Raw genomic sequence first — 19,959 nt, 5'->3', positions numbered from 1 at the left:
TCTCTCTCAGCAGCCCAGGCTAGATGGTGTTGAAGGCACTAGAGAAGTCAAAGAACATTATCCGAACTGTGGTGTTGTGTCTGTTGAGGGAGGAATACGCTCTCTGCTGCAGATGTATCACTGCATTGTCCACCCCTTAAGTGGGGCTGGTATGCAAACTGCAGAGGGTCTTGTGAGTGGAAGGCAAAGCTCACTGACGAAATCGAAGTCGATTAAGCTCTGCTCAGTGCCCAAATCTATGAGCGCATTCAATGAGTGAGACACACGGGGCAAGCTAATAGTCACAGGGAGCATTAGACAGGGCTTAGAGCTAACTGTGGATCCGCCTACCCGTATCCCCATACCTCGTACCTTTTCCTTTCTTCAGAAGTAACTGCCAAAGGAGCTGGACCGGAACGAGAAATGGGAGTGGAAAGGAAGAAAGATCACTAGGTTCAGTAGTTCCTCTCAACCAAATCCTTGAATGTGGCCAGCTCATCACAGGAAGCCAGGTGGTCCTGCATCTGATCATTCAGGGTATGATGGAAAACCCCACGGTGCAAAAATCAATAATAAATTCTGCTGTACTGCGTTTCCCTGCCTGAGATTTAATTTAATTTAATTTAATCTCTTTGCCGCACTGCCTTCAAAAGCAAGATGAGAAAAGGTCTTTTTAAACTCACCCAGAATAGCATCATACGGACACATGGAAACTGGACAGAACGTGAGAAACACTTCAGCCTAAGCCAGTGCTCCTCCCCTGGTTCAGCACAGAACCAGCTCGGGGTGAGTTGCAGTTTGTCATTCCCAAATGTTGGGTAAGATCTCATCCTGCTTACCCCCAATAGATTTACATTGTTCAGTTAGATGTTGTAGAACCTGTTCATATTGTCCTAATTACACACCTTGCTTGGCAATTGCAGAGCGAACCGGGTCTGTTGGGTCCATGGCTTGACCAGTCTGTACTGTCACAGGGCAGCCCAGAGGCCTGCGCAACTAAAAGGACCCAAAAGCAGGCTCAGTAAACTCAGCGATCAAATCACACATGTTTTATTCAGTGAGAAGAACTCCAAGTGAGAAGACACCCAAATCCACAATAACCCAACATGACCTATCACAAATATTTACACGACTGTACATAAGAATTGGGAAGTGGCGAGGAATAGACATAGGGAAGGCTTGAAACTTGAAAAAGGCACAGAAGACAGGTTTGTTAACAGTCATTTAACATGAAGTTAACTAGTTAAGTTAGTTAAGTTTTTTTTTTTAAAGCAGCTTGACTGCTTTGGTAGATGGGAGAGAAGTTTCAGCTTTGAGTGTGTTTGTGAATAAATTAATGTTACAAAATAAGAAACATCTTAACTGCTGCGCACAACAGCTCAGTAGTGGACCTATAGACCTGGCATCTGTTCTGAACCTGCTGTTATTGTTTTAACACCAACTCAGCTCCACCTCTGTGCTGAGGCTGCACAGTAACCTTTCGGGAGGTCACAGCAAGTTCTCTATGCTGCGGTCAGCTCCACACTTTGACTGTGTTCATAGTGGATGACAGCAGGCTCCTGCTGCATGCTGGATGGGGTCGGCATTGATCTGATGACCCAGAGTGCATACTGCTGACAGGCAGTGAGGGAGAGCAGCTGAGTCAGGGATAGACTGTATGGGCTCAACTGATGGGCTGAGCTGTGGATTTGCTAAAGGTTAATTTTTTTATACAGAGAAACACCAGTGCACACGTTCATTACCTTGTAGGAAATACAACAGAACTTTCCAAAGAAACATCTTTAGAGTAAAAAAAAATGCCTGTTTGCTAGAAATGTCCTCTTGCTTAGAGCACCTCTCAAATGATCACTTACATGAGGTGAGAATAGCTAATCAGAGATTTTGTCTTTTTTAATATGTTAGTCTGGGCTGGGAAATGAATGTCTCTGTATGATTTACAGCACAAAATGAATGCCAGTCCTGTAATGTAGTACACAAGCCACAGTTAAAAACAGTCACACGGCGCTTTATAACAAAAATGATGATCAATTTAGAATCCCCAGTTAACTTGGTATATGTTATAAGCATATGTTAGGACTGTGGGAGGAAGCCAGAGCACCCACACAGACACAGTAAGAACATTAAAACTCCACAAAAAAAGGCCAGAGTCAACAAGGAGATTCAAACCTTTCAATGCTGTAAGATTACTAAACTTCTGCACCGTCCTCTACTGTGATTTCACTGAACAAAAACCTTAAACCATAAAAAATCAGTTGCAACTATTGAGCATTTACATTTAAGTGCCTGATTAACAGAAAGTAAACAGATGATAAAACTGAAATTATGTTTCTTTCCGGAACACTTCTTTGTCATTGTTATTTCAAAGAGTGTTTTGAGGTCTATTAAGTGAATCACACAACATGTTGATGTGCTTTTACAAATCTGGTCTTTTCTCTGCTGTTGATTTCAAAAAAACTTTCAAAAACCTGTCACTTTTTATTATCTTTCACTTCAATCTCTTTGAACTAGGAGCTAAATGAGGAGCTATTTGTAGCTGATATAATGAGGAGTTTCAGAAATTTCAGACAACTTGTACAAGTATTCTAGCATTGCTATGGATAGAAATTTCCTACCCAACCTAGCACCACTGATTAAAAGTGGGCCGTGAGGTCAGTTTCATGGTCATTAATATGTTAGTGACCACTGACCATTGATCAGTGACCATTGATCAATGGCCATGGGCGCCATTGACAGAGAGGATGCAGTCACTGCATTGGGAGATGGTGAAAGATGTACCCTTTGGCCCCCTCTGCGATTCAGAGACGGTCTTTCCCTTTTCATATAAATGGCCTCAACCAGCATTCCTCCCTGTCAAGGATGTGTGCATCCTCGTCATTGACAGAGCAGTCACAGGGCTGTAAGTGAAAATTGACTGCAGATTCCTGGACTGATGAGTTAGATCTTCTATGGTCTGATGTGACGCCTTAATATTATTTATCAGAGTAATTTGTCGTTGTTTGAATCAAAAGACTCTTCAGAGTCCTCTGTCAGCTTAAGCAGAGTTTATTCGCATGACTGTGGCAGTGGTCAATGGAATTAGATAGTTAATGGATAAAGGCATTTCATGCATCTCATACTGGACTTTCGTATGGTCTTCACATTTTTGTATTTTCTGTTTAAACTTATTCTGTAACACAATAAGTTTTTAGCATTTCATATCTTATAATATGGTATTTGAGCACATCTACAAGTGACTGAAGTGATTGCTGCGACACTGAAATTCTGTTTTGTGAATAATAAAGACAGGTTTGACAATATAACATCTACAATGTAACAGTAGGTTTTGTAGAGAAGTATAAGAACTTAATGTTTTTTGTCCTCTGTTTACAGCGCTGCTGTATGCCACCATTTTTGGTAACGTCACCACCATCTTCCAGCAGATGTATGCCAACACCAACAGGTACCATGAGATGCTCAACAGTGTGAGAGACTTCCTCAAGCTCTACCAGGTCCCTAAAGGCTTGAGTGAGCGTGTGATGGACTACATTGTGTCCACCTGGTCCATGTCAAGAGGCATTGATACTGACAAGGTAAGAATTCAGTCCAAATCATTGTGTTATTGGAAGTGAAACAGCTGGTTGTGGTTGTATTTTTATTTATTATGAATTTTTGCTTCTATACAGTTATAGCTACAGTTTTAGCAGTAGCATCACTGCCCAACCAAACTGAAACCAGAATTCTTAAATTTTTAAGTTAGTTTTGAAAAAATGGAACCATTCATTTCCAACACCAGGCCGGGGTCTTTCTGTGTGGAGTTTGCATGTTCTCCCCGTGTTTGCGTGGGTTCCCTCCGGGTACTCCGGCTTCCTCCCACCGTCCAAAGACATGCAGCTTGTGGGGATAGGTTAATTGGAAAATCCAAATTGTCACTAGGTGTGAATGTGCGAATGAATGTGAGTGCGAATGGTTGTCTGTCCCTGTGTGTTGGCCCTGCGACAGACTGGCGACCTGTCCAGGGTGTACCCTGCCTCTCGCCCTATGACAGCTGGGATAGGCTCCAGCGCCCCCCGCGACCCTGAAAAGGATAAGCGGAAGCGAATGGATGGATGGATGGATGGAACCATTCATACTCTTCTGCACAAATAAATCACAATATATTTCCATGAAGAGGCTGCTACGAAAACTGCAACCACTAAATACCTGCAAAGAGTAAGACAAGTCCTGAGCAGTCAGCTGAATGGAATGAACAAGATCTGGGCAATCGACACTTATGCCCCACTGGCCACCGGATACCTTGCTGGAATAATAATATGGCCAAAGGAGGACATAGAAGCCACTGACATCAAGACAACAAAGCTGATTACCATGCATGGAGGGTATAAACCCTAAATCGAGCATCTTGAGACTGTATGCTAAAGAGAAGGAAGGAGGCCAAGAACTAGTTAGTGTCTTTGTTGTCCAGGATAAAACAACAAAGATCCATGAATACATCAGGAAGGTGCCACAGCCAATCCTGTACTTAGTCAATACTTCAGGCAGTCATGACCAAAAGGTTTGGCAGTGGAACAATGTTTATTCCATGTGCAACTTCAGTTTTTATTGATATTAGTTTTTAAATGTTTTGATGATACAGTGAAAAACAATCTCAAGGATTTCATAAGTTTCAAAAGTTGCTGGTGAACTGCTGGTGAACAGTAAGTAGAATGTAGTTCATCAGCATGGAAATGAAGCATAAAAAGGGCAGCATCATTATGTCTGCATTAACTGTATTTCTGTTTTCACGTCAGCTTAGGAAATCCTGAATATAACTACTGATGACATTTTAGCAATGATCATTATTTATCTGGCTCTGTGTGACGTCACCTTGGTCTAACTCTGTTTGCAGGTGCTGCAGATTTGTCCAAAGGACATGCGAGCAGACATCTGTGTCCACCTCAACAGGAAGGTGTTTAAGGAACACCCGGCATTTCGCCTGGCCAGTGATGGCTGCCTGCGGGCTCTGGCCATGGAGTTTCAGACCATCCACAGTGCCCCTGGTGACCTTATCTATCATGCTGGAGAGAGCGTGGACAGCCTTTGCTTCGTCGTGTCAGGATCGCTGGAGGTCATCCAGGACGATGAGGTGGTGGCCATTTTAGGTGAGGGTCTTCAGTTAGAGAATAAGGCTAAGATTGTTAAAAAATGAAGCTTTAGTCTTTTTAAAAGACAGTGTGACAGTGGGAAGGAAAAACTTGCTTTTAAGCAGGAAGAAACCTGTAGCAGAACCCAGCTCATGAAGGGGCAGCCATCTGCCGCGACCATAGGGGATGAGAGTGGGGAAGACCGGACAAAAGACATGCTGTGGAAGAGAGGCAGCAATTAATGGTATCTAAGTAGCCTAGAGCTACTGCAGCATAACTAAGGGAGGATTCATGTTCACCTGATCTAGTCCTAACTTTATGATTTGTCAAAAATAGCTCTCCATTTCTAGTTCTCATCCCCTACTCTTTCTGCAGTATTTTGGATCAACGGAAGGCTTTTAAAGGAGTCTTTAGGACAGCCTGATAATAATGAATTCCAGTAGTCAAGAAGTCTAACCTTGCCTGACCTCGTTTTTCAGGATCACCCTGAGAAAAGATGTTTCTAATTTAGAAACATTGTGTATATGAAAGAAAGGAATCCTACATGTTAATTTAATATGCAAATTGCAGGTCATATCCTGTTCAAAAATTCAAAGATATTTAGGAGTTTTAGTTTTATATGAATTTAGAAGCATTAGAGATCATCCAGGCCTTTGTGTCTTAAGGCAGTCCTATAGTTTAACTAATTGATGTGTATCATCTGGTTTGTGGCTAGATAAAGCTGGGTACCTGCATAGGAGTGAAAATGTATGCTATGCCTTTTATTGATATTGCGTAAGAGAACAATATATAATGGAAACAGAATTGATCCTAGCACAGATAGGAAAAAACTCCATTCCTCTTCAGATGATAAGTTAGCTGTTTTACCACTACTCTTTCACAATTTTTTTAGATAAAAGGAAGGTTGGAAGTTGGCCTATAATTAGGCACATGAGCTAATTATAGGCTAATTTGTGAGCTAATTATATTACACCTTCCCCATTGCCGAGTAACTAATTTGTACATTTCTTATAGCCCATTTGTTGAAACAAAAATGATTTATTGTCCATTGTACGCTCTCATAGTAGTGCTATTAACCCTCCACACTATGTGGACCAAATATAAATAACAGATCAATGGTGTCTTTCAAACGCTATTGCTTCTAGTTAGACACACACACTTGGCAGATTATTTGTTACTTTCTGCATGATGAGAACGAAGGCTGTCTAAAATTGATTAGTTCTGGTGGGTTGCCACGTGGCCAGCAGCTGAGATGAATCAGTTCAGTAGGACTGCACCGTTGCCAGCAGCTGAGATGAATCAGTTCAGTCGGGCAGCCCCATGGCCAACAGCAGCGCTAGAGCCAATCCAGAGGACGGCCCGCATAGAAAATGGCAGTGACACAGGGCAAGCTGTGAATGGAGGCTGTTGGGCAGCTTGGCAGGTGGCTGGCATGCAGGACCAGACGAGGTGGATCCTGCAGGCGATGGCGTGGGAGCTGCGGGTAGAGGAGCTGCAGGTAACGATGTGGGAGTCGCGGGTGGAGGAGCTACAGGCGATGGCGTGGGAGCTGTGGGTGGTGGAGATGAAGCAGGACCAGCAGGTGCGGAAACGTCTGGCAGCGGAGACGAAGCAGGGACAAACTGAACTGAAATACACATGCGGAATTGACAACTACAATGACAAGACAAGGAACTGAGGGAAACTGAGGACTTAAATACACAGGCTAATGATGATGGTGATAAGAGAGTGTTGAGTACACAGCTGAACTTAATGTAACTAATCACAACAGGACTTGGAACTAGACATAATGCACATAGTCAGAAGGTTACCACACTAAGACAGGAAACACATGGACTATAAACAGTGAACATAAACAAACTGAAAACACTGGATCAACAACCCAGGAACCCTGAAACATACATTTTAGAGTCAAATGTTCATCTACCACTATTATTACTATTCATCTACCACTAGAATATAGAAAAAGGTCACACATCAGCTGTCCAAACCTTGTGATGTACTGCTGACCAAAAAGAGCACAAAGTTTCATTTCACATTTGCCCAAAAAACATCTTGATTAGTCTTTTGGGAAAATATTCTTTGGACTGATGAGAAAATCTGTCTGTGTAATACACTATCACAACTCCTTTTTCCTTTCCGGCATGGCCACTACTGAAATAGGGAAGGCATGATTAGAAGATGCTCACCGGCTGCGAAAGCCAGTCTCCCCTGCCACCCACTGCACATGCTCCACCCAGGTCTCACTGTGGATGACAACATCATCTAGGTAGAAGCAGTATATGTAGCTTGTGGACACAGCATGCGGTCCATGAGGCGCTGGGGATCTGACACAAGCCAAACCGAAGAAGCATTGTAACAAAAAGTGAGCAGTGCCTAACCAGTCCAGGAGCTCGTCGACCCGTGGCATCAAACTGTGAGATCTCATTCACCTTGAGATATTCAACACAGAACCATATAGCCCCATCTTTCTTTACTCCAAAAACAATGGGGCTACACCACGTGCTGTGTGACTCTTCTATTACTCCCAGCTTTAGCATTTCAGCCAACTCCTTTTGAACCATTTGTCTCTTGTGCTCAGGTAACCTGTAAGGTTGTGAACGCAGGGTCACACCAGGCTGTGTTTCAAAGGGGCACTCCATGGGAATCATATGGCTGGGCAGAGGGGAACACATCTACAAACTCCTGTTGCAGTGTAGCAACATCTGCTCTCTGGACCTGTGTGAGATGGTCATCACAATGGAGGAAGATGGGAATGATCGAATTTGGCACCTCTGGCCCCAACTAATCTCTCTCCTTCAGACTCATCAGAGAAGCCTCTCAGCATCTCTCCATGTTTCTAGGAGATTGAGGTGATATACCTGTGTGGCTCCACCTCTGTTTCACCGCACCACCTCATAGTCTACCTCACCCATTTGCCACGTGACCACTAAAGGTCATAACCTCCCCAATGTGTGCAGCTTTGCTCTCAGGTCCAGCATGTATTGAATCGTATTCTTAGCCAGGCTTGTACCTTCCTCCCAGCTTTCTTTAATCAGGTCCAGCAACCCCACAGCTTTCTGCTGGACAGCAACTCTGGGAGAAAGGGAGAAAATCCTGTGGATGACTGGAGCACCTCCTACACTGTAAACAGGTCTTACCAGCAACCCAATTGCAATCATCCTCATGAATGAACTTCTGAATCATAGGCTTATTCAGAGATGACCTGAAAAAAGTGTGCCTATGCCACAATTTTTGGAGGGCTTTCAGATCTGGAAACACAGAGGGAATGAACAGAGAGTCAGCTGAGGAAGATGAAAACCAGGTAGGCCACGGGTCCAGATGGAATCAGCTCCAGACTATTGAGGGACTGTGCAGATCAACTTTATGAGGCTATCACATACATCTTTAACCTCAGTCTCTGTCTGGAGAGGGTCCCCATTCTGTGGAAGACCTCCTGCGTGGTGCCGGTCCCAAAGACAACGCACCCCAAGGAGCCGAACCACTTCAGACCCTTTGCACTGACTTCACACCTGATGAAGACCACGGAGAGGATCATACTACACCACCTTCGCCCATTAGTCGGGAGAGACCTAGACCCGCTGCAGTTTGCCTACCAGCCGAACATCATCTACCTGCTGCATTGGGCCTTCTCTCATCTGGAGAGCACCAGGTGCACTGTGAGAGTCATGTTTTTTCATTTCTCCCGTGCCTTCAACACAATCCAACCCTCAGTGCTAAGGGGGAAGCTGCAGTGGGTTAGACCCCAGTATGTGAGGCTGCAGGACTGTGTGTCTGAGGTGGTAGTCTGTAGCACCGGGCCCCCACAAGGAACAGTACTCGCCCCTTTCCTCTTCACCCTGCACGCTGCAGATTTCAGTTATAACACGGACACTTGCCATCTCCAGAAGTTCTCAAACGACACCGCCATTGTGGGTCAGGTGTCAAAGGGAAACAAACTGGAATACAGGAGGGGTCATCAATGACTTCGTCAGCTGCTGTGAACAGAACCAACTTTGCATCAATGCCACAGATTGACTTCAGCAAGAAGACAACCCCTATTACACCAGTGAACATCCAGGGTTTCGGCATTGAAACGGTGGAGGAGTATAAATACCTGGTGGTTCACCTCAATAACAAACTGGACTGGTCCACGAACACAAATGCACTCTACAGAAAGGGTCTAAGTTGACTCCACCTGCAACGGTGGCTGAGATCCTTCGGGGTGAACAGAACACTCCTAAGGACGTTTTATGACACTGTGGTGGCGTCTGCCATCTTTTAGGCTGCGGTCTGCTGGAGTGGTGGAATGGCAGAGAGGGGCAGGGGGAAACTCAACAAATTGGTCAAGAGTGCCAACTCTGTCCTGGACTGGCCGCTGAAGTCCATTGAGCAGGTTGGGGAGGAGAGGATGTTGTCTAAGCTAAGATCCATCATGGACAACACCTCACACTGAGCAGCTCGTTCAGCAGTGTACTTTTACACCCACAGTCTTGGAAGAAGTGCTACTGCAGGTCATTCTTACCAGCAGCTTTTAGACTCTATAACACAGGTTATCTTACTGATCAGCAGTGATGGGAATAATGGTGTTACAAGTAACGGTGTTACTAACGGCGTTACTTTTTTCAGTAACGAGTAATCTAACTAATTACTATTTCTATCGTTACAACGCCATTACAGTTACTAACAAGAAAATGTGGTGCAGTCGCATTACTATTTTTCAACAAACAGACGGCTGAAGCTTTGTTCAGCTTACCTCATCTTATATCAGTTGCACGGAAGTAGCTTACTATGTAAGTAATCTGGGCGCTATAGTTTTAAACAGCTGCTTGCACTCCCGTGGACGGCAATCACTTTCTGGCAAACGATCGCTTTTTGGCACAACACCTGAATATAAGGGGGCAAAACAACCGCATGAGTGCTGCTGTTTGACTGAGGAGGAATAAAGTAGTCATGGTAAGCCAATCACATGACCACTTTAAGATGTCAAAGCAACAAGGTGATATATACCAGTTTTTAAATTGTGTTGATAGGCCACGTAAAACCAGAGTCATGATAAACAATATATATGTGGTGTTTTTCCTTTCCTTTACTTCTTTAAAAAAGTTAGTAACTGATTTACAATATTCTCAAATTAATTAATTAATTAATTACTTGAAAAGTAACTATTGCGTAATGTTTAACCCTCTGGTGTCCAGGGTATAATTGGCCATTTTTAACTACTTTTGATTTTACCTCTACATTTTACCTTTAAAAACTATTTACTTTGCCTTGTTTGGTATCATTCTTTTCAGCACAACCTCACAGGTCTGAATTTACAGTCATGTTTTCATTTTGACATACTCTATTAACACAATTGATCTAAAAATCAGACAAAAAACATAAAATCCGAGTAGAAAAAGTTATATTTTTATTGTAACAACCACAAACATGTTTAATGAATCATATTTCATAACTTTAAATGCAATTATAAATTGTCAATTTTGAAATCCTATGCACAAGTTTTGCAAACAACAAAGTTATTTGCAGCTATTTACCTTTTACCCTTTTTCAAATAACCATTTCAAACTATTTACATAACAATCAGCTGTTCTGCATTCAATAAGATGCCACACAAATTATTTGTGCCACTCCAAAAAAAAAATTTTCTGTCCACTATAAAGGAGAACATCACAGCCTGATACCTGCAGGTCTGACAGCAGCAGGTGTATCACTCCTGTTTCTACCTGGAGACCGCAGTCGCCTCTAGGGATGGGTATCGTTTAGGTTTTATCCGATACCGGTGCCAAACCGGTATTTTTGAAACCGTGCCGGTGCTTAAACGGTGCTCGAACCGGTGCTTAAAGAATGGAGAACACAAAATTGGTCCAAAAACCTCTCATGTTCAGCTGTTGTTTTTTTTTGTAAAAAGATAACAATGTTAGCCTTTTCTGCAGCTATGGGGCATATATGGTATCACTCTTGGCTGGAAGCAGTGCTTAATCAATGGAAAAAACACAAACTTTGTCCAAAACCTCTCATGTTTAACTGTTTTCCACTTCTTCTTTGGTCATTTTAGCCTTTTTGTCCAGGGTGAAGGGAGTATCTGCCATCAAACAAGAAGACAGCCGCATGTAGCTATGATGATGTTTGCTAGTTCACCTGACATGCATTAATGTAATAACATGGTTAGCCTATTCAACGTAAATTACACACGAACAACATTAAGCTACTCCCGCAGAGAAGAACGGCTGCTGCTGCATCATCATCATTTCTGCTACACTGGCAGGGCTAGGGGCCAGGACTCTCCTCTTCGGGTTTTTGGGGATGTTGCTAACTCTGGGTCCGATAACAGGCACCACACCCGCAGTAGATGCGCTCGGTGTGAGGTCTCGCAGCAAGCTATCAAATACGGCGCATTTCTGGGCTTTTAAAAAAAACGCTATGCGTCGCCAGGTGTTTCATCGGATTTGAGGTGTTACCTCCTTTGACAGTATCACAGTATCAGCTTAAAGCACTTGTTGCAGGCTGCTGAGTTTGCATATTTTGCTGTGAAGTACAGCCAGACTTTTGACCGCTTCGCCTTGGGCATTTTTAATCTGTAGCTCTGCTCTAAAAGAACGTACGTACCTGGACCCGCCTACTATCCTCGGAAACGTAAAATGATTGGCTAGAAGTGTATCACAGCTCAGGAAAAAAAAGCACCGAAATAAAGCACCGAAATGTGCGCTGCTTTTCGGTCTGGTTACTACCGTTTATGTCGGTACCCATCCCTAGTCGCCTCATTGTTCTGACACACAACACAAAACTATCCACAACACTACACATTAACTACACACTCCAAACACGCTAAACGTCACAAATCTCTCACATTTCAAAACTCGCTCGCTCTCTTTTTCTGCTGTCTGTCTGTCTTTCTCTCTCTCTCTCTCTCGCCGTCACTCCTAAAACTTCCCCCTCTCCCTAAACAACCAAATGTCATGTTGCCATATCATTTTTGATTGGTCGACATTGTACATTTTTCCACCAACACGAACAGGCTGTTTTTTGTTTTGTTTTTTTATTTTTTGGTCATAAGCAGAGAGTGCTTGCTAGTGCTGTCCTTAAACAGTAAATGTGACGAAACTATTGAGGAAAAAACTCCGCGTATATATTGTTTACCTTGACTCTTGTGATTAAGCAGAGGATAAATAGGGGGTCCACAACACTCTTATGGACACTCCCAACAGGGCTTAAAAATCTGTGACTCTGTACCAATTGCTCTTAGAACTGAAGAAGCTTCTCAGGTGAGAGGTGAAACGCCTTCAAGAAACTTATAGAAGTCCAGATACTTTTCTTTCCAAGCTCCTTAGACTACAATGACCTGGATGACCGAGGACCTTCACAGACAGACCATAGAATTCTTTTTTTAGAGTTTTAGAATTCAGTAGAATTCACAAAGGAACTTACAGCTGTAGTTGTTATATTTACTGGGGAAATGAGTAAGGAGGACAAGGGAGGGATTTGAGGCAGGTTTCTAAGGTGTCAGGAATTGGCATCACCATATTAAAGTAGCTGCTACACAGAATGTGCACAAGTAATTTGTTAGTAAAGTAGCTGTAAAATTTGCATACTATAATTATAATAGTCTATTTATAGGTTATCAAAAGGCTTATCTGGGCATACAAGAGTTGTACCATGTATTTGTTGTGCCATCCCTTTTTTGCCATCATAAGGAGAATGAGTAAAGGAAAAAAGTTAGATGAATTGTCTTTTGGGCAACATCAGGGCTTCTCCTCCTGGGTATCTTGACTCTTGGCCCGTAAATCTGTGTTAAGAGATGAAGTTAGTTTGGTTTTCATGTTAATTCTGTGGTCTAATTTCCATATTCTGTTTGACTCCTGGCTCTGCCCCATGATCCACCCTATAACTGGCAGAAAAATAGAATCTTTGAGTCAATATAAGCTCAGCTCTCTATACAACCTGCCTCGCTCACAAACTCATGCATGCAACCTGGAGCACACAGGGAAACCAAATCACCAACCTTTCGGTTAGTAGGTGATCTGCTCTGCCACCTGAGCATCCCCTCATGCTATGGTGATCTGTGACCACTGCTATCCTGCTTTATATTTTGGGTTGCATGATGCTGAATCATCCACAAAGACCCTCAGAGTTAGCCAGTGGCACGTCCTATGGGTCAGCTCTGAATGCCCAGATTCCAGAAAAGGCTCCTATAAAATCATATGGGAGAAGCAATGACCTTAACTGTGATATTTTTTAATAAATACAAAGTGATACCATAACCAACATGCAGCTAGTAAATACATGTTTTTTTTACAGGAATCAGTGACACAGAATATAATGTGGGAGCTAAAGGGTTGAGTCTGAATGGCCCACAAGCTCATGTGAACCTACAATGTCTTTTGACCGTCTGTTCTCTGTCATTCCCCCTGCTCCTACAGCAAAAGGGTAATTCAAACTAGGTGGAGTCTGTAGTTTTAAATCAGTAAAAGTTTTGTCTGGGTGTCATCAGTCCGCTGTAATCTGTCATGTCCAGTCAGTCCCCTCCCATGTATCATTGCTGATATTGGAGCATCTCATGACATCATGTCAAAAAATAAATAAATGAAATTCATTTATAAAATAAAATAAATTCCTTGTGATTTTGGAATGAGTTGGATCGCTGCAATCCTTTTTACCCACAAGGACATTCCATCTGATGTGTGATCCAAAGCCCATTTTAATTTGGAGAGGCGTACTTTGTGACTGTTGTCAGTGAGGTATTTTACAACACTTTAGTTTCAATCTTGCAGGCCGGCTTAAAAGGAGAACACTATTAAATCATCAATGTATAAAAAAATTTAGACCCCCCTCCTAAGAGATGAAACTCTACATGTTTTCTTTAAGTGCACTGTTATCAGTGTAGGGAATAACGCGTTATTAAGTAACGCTTTACAGTAACTACGTTATTATTGTGGTAACGAGCACGGCAACTAGTTATTATGCCAAAATCAAGAATGTGTTAATCGTTACTGGGATTTAGATAGGGTTGTTATTTGTTACTTCGTGTGTTGCATTCGACTTACCTCGGAAATCAGAACACGGACCTGGGAATGATGTCACACTCGAGTAAATGGCATTCTGGTTAGCCTCGTCAGAGAAGTCGGGATTCCAATATGGCAATGCCCTTGAAAATGGTTGTTTTGCTAGCCCTCTACAAAAAGAAATTACTACTAAACACATATGCAGCTATAGCTGGACTCGGTGGGCAGATGGAGATTTTTCGTTTCGTTTCGTTTTTTTTCGTAACGGTATAAACAATGAAAGGTGGTGGATTGGCCAGATGCTGGCAGATGTGTAAAAAATAACTCAACTGTTTGGTGGTGACATGGCGGAGCTTCCACAGATTCAGTTACATTAGCAAGTGGTGGAGGCCAGCAGGTGGATGAGAGAAAGGTGAGACAGGAGAAGGAGAGACCTGGGGCGGCCAGCGGTAAAAGGTATCAGGGGAACTGAACTTCAGGTAAGAAGTTATGACCTGGGTCAGATATAAACCAAGTTTAGGTGTAGTTTATTTTTGTTGTGCTAACTTTTTACAGTATGTTACAATAACTCGTACTGTGTACTAGCTAGAATGACGGAGTTTCTATACAGCTGGGCGGGTGCTATGATGTTACTGATAGTGAACTTTATTTTATTCATAAGGTTAGTTAGTAGAGTTGCCAACCGTCCCATAAAAAACGGAATAACCCGGTATTCAGAGAAAATATTACGCCTTTCGTATTGAGCTGAAAAGGAACGTGATTTGCCCCGTACGCTAGAATGAAAACAAGACACAAAGCTGGAGTTATCCTGTACGCTGTACAGCTGCTTCTTCTTCTCTCATTCTGTCCCCTCCCTCTCCTGTTGCTACTTCAATCATGAAACTGATCAAGAATCAGGTGATCGGCTTTTCTGTCACAAGTCCAGTCTCTCTTGTTTGTTTATCACCCATTTTGAACCAGAAAGAGGAACCCGATGTTGTGCTAAATAACAGCAGCACATTTAAGCTTGATCAGCTGTCGTTAGAATTTATTTAATATTACTTTCTAGTATCAGCTGATGTTTGCTGGAGCCACAGCTGTAAAAGCCGCTGGTCATGATGTCGGTTTGGATATGTGGTGAGAGGGAAACATGAAGATGAAACCAGGAGATGTCCTTACTGAATCATCAGAGCTGAACAGGTGATGGAGAAACAGGTTTACCTTTGAGGTGACATGAATGAGTTGAAGGGAAGTTATGAACTGTTTCTGAGAGACAAATAACACCAGGATCCTTTTCTAAGTAGCTGACAGCTGGTAACTGTGCAGGGGCGGGTCTAGCAAAGTTTTGTCAGGGGGGCCAGGTAGAGCATTAACAGGAAAAGGGGGGCACAAACAAAATACCCTTCTTTCTTATTCTCATTTAAAATGTCTAGCTTTTAGCGAATAATTATCCGAATCTTACAACCAATGTTTTCATCTGATGTAAAATGTAGAGAAATCCATTATTGTACATAGTAATTTATATTCCAGGGTCCCATCATAATTTCCTCAGAAGTAAGTACTGTATATGATGCCAGTATTTCCCACATTTTCTAGATTCTGTACCAGTACTGTGTAGGGATGGGTATCGTTTAGGTTTTATCCGATACCAGTACCAAACCGGTACTTTTGAAATGGTGCCGGTGCTTAAACAGTGCTCGAACCGGTGCTTAAACAAAAGAGCACTTAGCACTTTTAACAAAATGCTATACGTCGCCAGGTGTTTCATCAGATTCGAGGTGTTACCTCCTTTGCACAGTATCATCTTAAAGCACTTGTTGCTGCTGAGTTTGCATCTTTTGCTGTGAAGTACAGCCAGACTTTGACCGCTTCGCTTTGGGCATTTTTAATCTGTAGCTCTGCTCTAAAAGAACGTACGTACCTGGGCACGCCTACTATCCTCGGAAACGTAAAATGATTGGCTAGAATCCAAAGTGTATCACAGCTCAGGAAAAAAAAGCACCGAAATAAAGCACCGAAATGTGTGCCGCTTTTCGGTCTGGTTACTACCGTTTATGTCAGAACCGGAGCCATAATGGCACCGGATACCGGTACCCATCCCTAGTACTGTGTGTAAAATACCATCAAAAAGTCAATTAAGTTTTATTTTGATTTTTTTCTTTCTATTTATTTCTCACCTGTCTTTCTGTCTCCTTTCACTTTTTAACGGTTGCCATGTTAGAAAAAATATTTTGCCTGCCATGCGGTTTATTGATGTGGTAAATAAATAGTTAATGAAAATATCACTAAATCTGTCATTTATTATTTTTAATATTCAGTAACGATCATGTCTCACCTGTAGTCTTCTCTGTCTTAATGTCAGGTTTCCACTATGTGTTGTAGATAGTTCAGGAGGTTAACTCGACCAAGCAGTCTTCGGGTTTCAGCTAAGTACTGTTTCGAATACCAGAATAGGGAGAATGGTGTAGGTTTAAGTTTATTAGACTGATACATATATACCAACAAGACAGTGTACATCACTGTCACAACAGTGTTTGTTTTCATTCAAAGGCCTCTTTGGTTCTTCCTATAATGCCTGGTGGGCCAGTCTCTAGTCAAAATGCCTGGGCCGATTTTTTTGTCCCAGTCCAGTACTGTATGGCTCTATATACATGCTTAATGTTGGAGTACGCATGCTCTAGGGTGTTCTCTCCCTGTTGGGACATTTGACATGCTGATAGAATTTTGGGAGTACAGTTTTCTTGTCGACCTTATTAAAATCACCTGCAACAATGTGAACACTATCAGGCACCATCAGGGCCTGCTGTTGTTTGTTAGTGGTGTTCAGCAGGATGGGCAAGCGCCATGTTTACACTGGCGTCGGGTGGAATGTACAAAGCCGTGATGATCGCTACTGTCAGTTCTCTTGTTAGAAAAAAAGTCTGGCATCTTTTAGATATGTACACGAGGTTTGGGGATCAGTTTATGTCTATAATTGTCCCATTGTTGCACCAGCTTTCATACAAATAAATACAGACGCACTCTGGTCTGCTCTTACCGGAGTCCTTTGTCCTGCCCCAGCAGACCAAAGTGCGTCCTGCTAGCTGCACGCTAGCATCGGGTATTCCGGATTAAGCCAGGGTTCGATGATGAACAAGGCAGAGCAGTCATGGACATAGCAATTTCCCACTAGTTGCAATTTCAGGTCATTCATTTTATGCACAAGGGATCTGGCATTGAATAGATATAGGCTCGGAAGAGGTGGCTTGTGTGGTTGATTCCTAAGCATGACACCGGACCTGCAGCCCTGCTTTTGTTTCCTCTCCCTCCTCCGTCTCCTCTCCCTTCTCTGTCTATGCTTATGCTAAGGCATGCATTGCAGTATTCAAAATTATTGCATTAATAAAATTGTTTTGTTGTTGTTGTTTGTTTGATGTTTAAAGGGAGATGCGACTGTAAATTCATTATGTCATGTAATGAATATGAAGCTATTTTGCTTTTCTTAAGTGTTGCAAAAATGAAATGACTGAGCCTCACACAGGAATATCGTTGCGACGTGTTTACTAAACCTTCTGTTTAGTCACATGTACCCAGTGTTGGGTACATGTTGGGTAAGTTATTTGAAAAAAGTAATCAGTAACTAATTACTGATTACTTTCCACAAAAAAACGCTTTTAAATGCTGCACGGTCATATGATCTCTCGCATTGAAAGTATTAAAGTAGTTTGTGCAAAACTGTGAAGTGAGGACTTAAAGTGGTTTAAGTGACAATGTGTCGAGTCCAGTAGTTGAAGTGAGTGTGTAATGGTATGTGCAGAATGTCAACAGTTCAAAAGCCTGATCGCTTGTGGGTAGAAACTGTCTGTGTCTGCTAGTGCGGGTCTCTATTCACTGCTTCTGGCTTTAATGGCTTACTGATGCTTACTTGGTCTGAAACAGACCAAGAACACAAGAAACAAAAAACAAATAACCTGGAATCCCAAACAGAAACAAAAAAGGTACAGAACCCTGACTCCAGAAGTCCAAAGAACACAGTTTACGATGTGGACATTCAGGGGGTTGACCCGGAGGACGATACCACAAAAGTCCATAAACACCAGGTTCCGGCGGCCGACCTGGAGGTCGACGGCTCAACAGTCCATAACAGAGCAGGTCTGGTGGCCGACCGTGTGGACGGCAACGGCGGCAACGTGGAGCACAGTCTTCTGATTGGAGGTGGCAGTGCTGGAGGTAAACAGTCCAAAAACACCCTGCTTAAGATTCTGAGGAAAACACAAGTCAGGTTGGGACGTTTCACAGTTCATGTTACCATGATTTGAATCCATATTGTCGTCTTCAAGTTTCAACGTGAGTTCATGATCAGCATTTTCAGTTTTCAGTTCATTGAAAATAGGAAAAGCAGGCAAAACGTGATCACACATCTCACACTCAGTCTTTTCATACTTTATTTCATGACCTGTCTCCTCTGAAATATCCTTACTTGCTATGAAAGCATAGGGGCCTTCTTCAAGTAGCTCCTTGGTGAGCAGAGCAGAGTCAGGAAGGGATGCATTAGCCACAGATAACTCAGTCTTTGATGGAACCCCAGGCACATTAAATGACACAGAAGAAAACACTTCCACCCCACTCCCCACACAATTAACATTATGGCCTGTGGAAATCTCTTTCAATCTAAGTGTAGTGTCAGAGGTCCCTACAAGATTACTAGGTTTGTCCATGATCATCTTTGAAACAAATTCTCTTGGCTGTGGCTTGGTTAGAAGAGCATTACTCAGCCTAAAGTTAGCACTGGCTAATTCTGAAACAGTGTCTTTATTTTCACAAACAGAAACACACAAAACAGGGGATTCCCTGGTCAGCTTAGAGGCTGGACAGTCAAACACCTGTTCGGGTGGCGGTGACAAGAACACAGGCTGAAACTCTCCAGTGCTGGGATTCACAGTCCATGTGGGTCTTACTCCTTGTTCATAGAAGCCAGACGAAAAGACCACACCATTCTCAGTACTAGAGTCAGCCATCTTCACACTATGAGTCTCTTTTAACTTTGACTCTTGAATCTGTAATTCTGAATCTAGTTCAACTTCTAATGTTTCAATGGAGGCTGGTGATGAAAGACTGCATTCACTCACCTCCGGTCGTTGTGCAGTGCGACAGCGACGCGAACGCCGTTTCTTTTTGATGGTAGTTTCGGATGACCCAGACATCGGTGCCTCATGGGCGCCAGGCGGTGTTGCAGAGGCTGGGGAGCTGGGTGCTGACGGAGCGGTAGGTTCCCGGCAGCTCAGGGGACCCCCGAGAGCCAGGCGAGTTCCCAGGAAAATCTCTTCATAGTTAGGAGTGAGCCACGGCTTCTACCAGAGCTCCTCCTCTAGTTGAGCGCATGCAACGAGCTGCCGCTCTTCGAGGTCGAAATCCATGACCTCCACAGCATCCTCAACATCCTGTGACGGCAAAGTAGAAACCGGCGAGCTGAGGGGCGGAGCGGGCGCAGAAGGGTGTGGCGCTGTGGCAAACTTCAGCGTGCCAACTCGCACGCTTACAGCTGGCGGTGGCGAGGCTGCGCAGCCACGGGGCTGTGGTGATGCAGCCCGCGCACCAGGCCACTGATGCTGCCATGGACGGGGTTGGAGGATGTTGCGGAGGTAGTTCAAGATCAGAGGGGGTAGCGCTTCTTATAACTAGGGAAAAGCCTTGACGCTTACCCGCAACCAGTGAAGTAACTTCCTCCCTCTCCTCCACTGGCAACATAACAACTCCACTGCCTGGATTACTTCTCTGCTATTTGTTGCTGGGTCTGTCATGGTCAGGACGTACTGTCATGGCGGGGTGCGCCGGTGTGTTTGTTGGAGGGGACCCAAAAGCAGACACTGGAGGCAAGGAGCTGGTTTGCAAACTGAAGGCGAGCCTTTATTTCGGCTGAAAACATGAAACTATGAAACACC

At 43.3% G+C, this 19,959-nt stretch overlaps 1 protein-coding gene across 3 annotated transcripts in view; it reads left to right on the top strand.

Annotated features, from left to right (window-relative positions):
* Positions 1 to 19,959, top strand: part of LOC146629980 (voltage-gated delayed rectifier potassium channel KCNH1-like) — a 107,345-nt gene that overhangs the window by 54,717 nt on the left and 32,669 nt on the right. For all 3 annotated transcript variants that reach the window (XM_085355520.1, XM_085355519.1, XM_085355518.1), the window contains exons 8-9: positions 3,349 to 3,548; positions 4,844 to 5,096. In XM_085355520.1, the coding sequence (XP_085211646.1) occupies positions 3,349 to 3,548; positions 4,844 to 5,096 (453 nt within the window). The remainder of the gene's footprint in view (positions 1 to 3,348; positions 3,549 to 4,843; positions 5,097 to 19,959) is intronic.

Source organism: Diplotaxodon limnothrissa, linkage group LG6, assembly GCF_057381915.1.
Source record: "Diplotaxodon limnothrissa isolate DT_005_m linkage group LG6, D_limnothrissa_male_GT1.1, whole genome shotgun sequence".
NCBI classification, from domain to species: domain Eukaryota; kingdom Metazoa; phylum Chordata; class Actinopteri; order Cichliformes; family Cichlidae; genus Diplotaxodon; species Diplotaxodon limnothrissa.
This window is presented reverse-complemented; position numbering and strand designations above follow the sequence as displayed.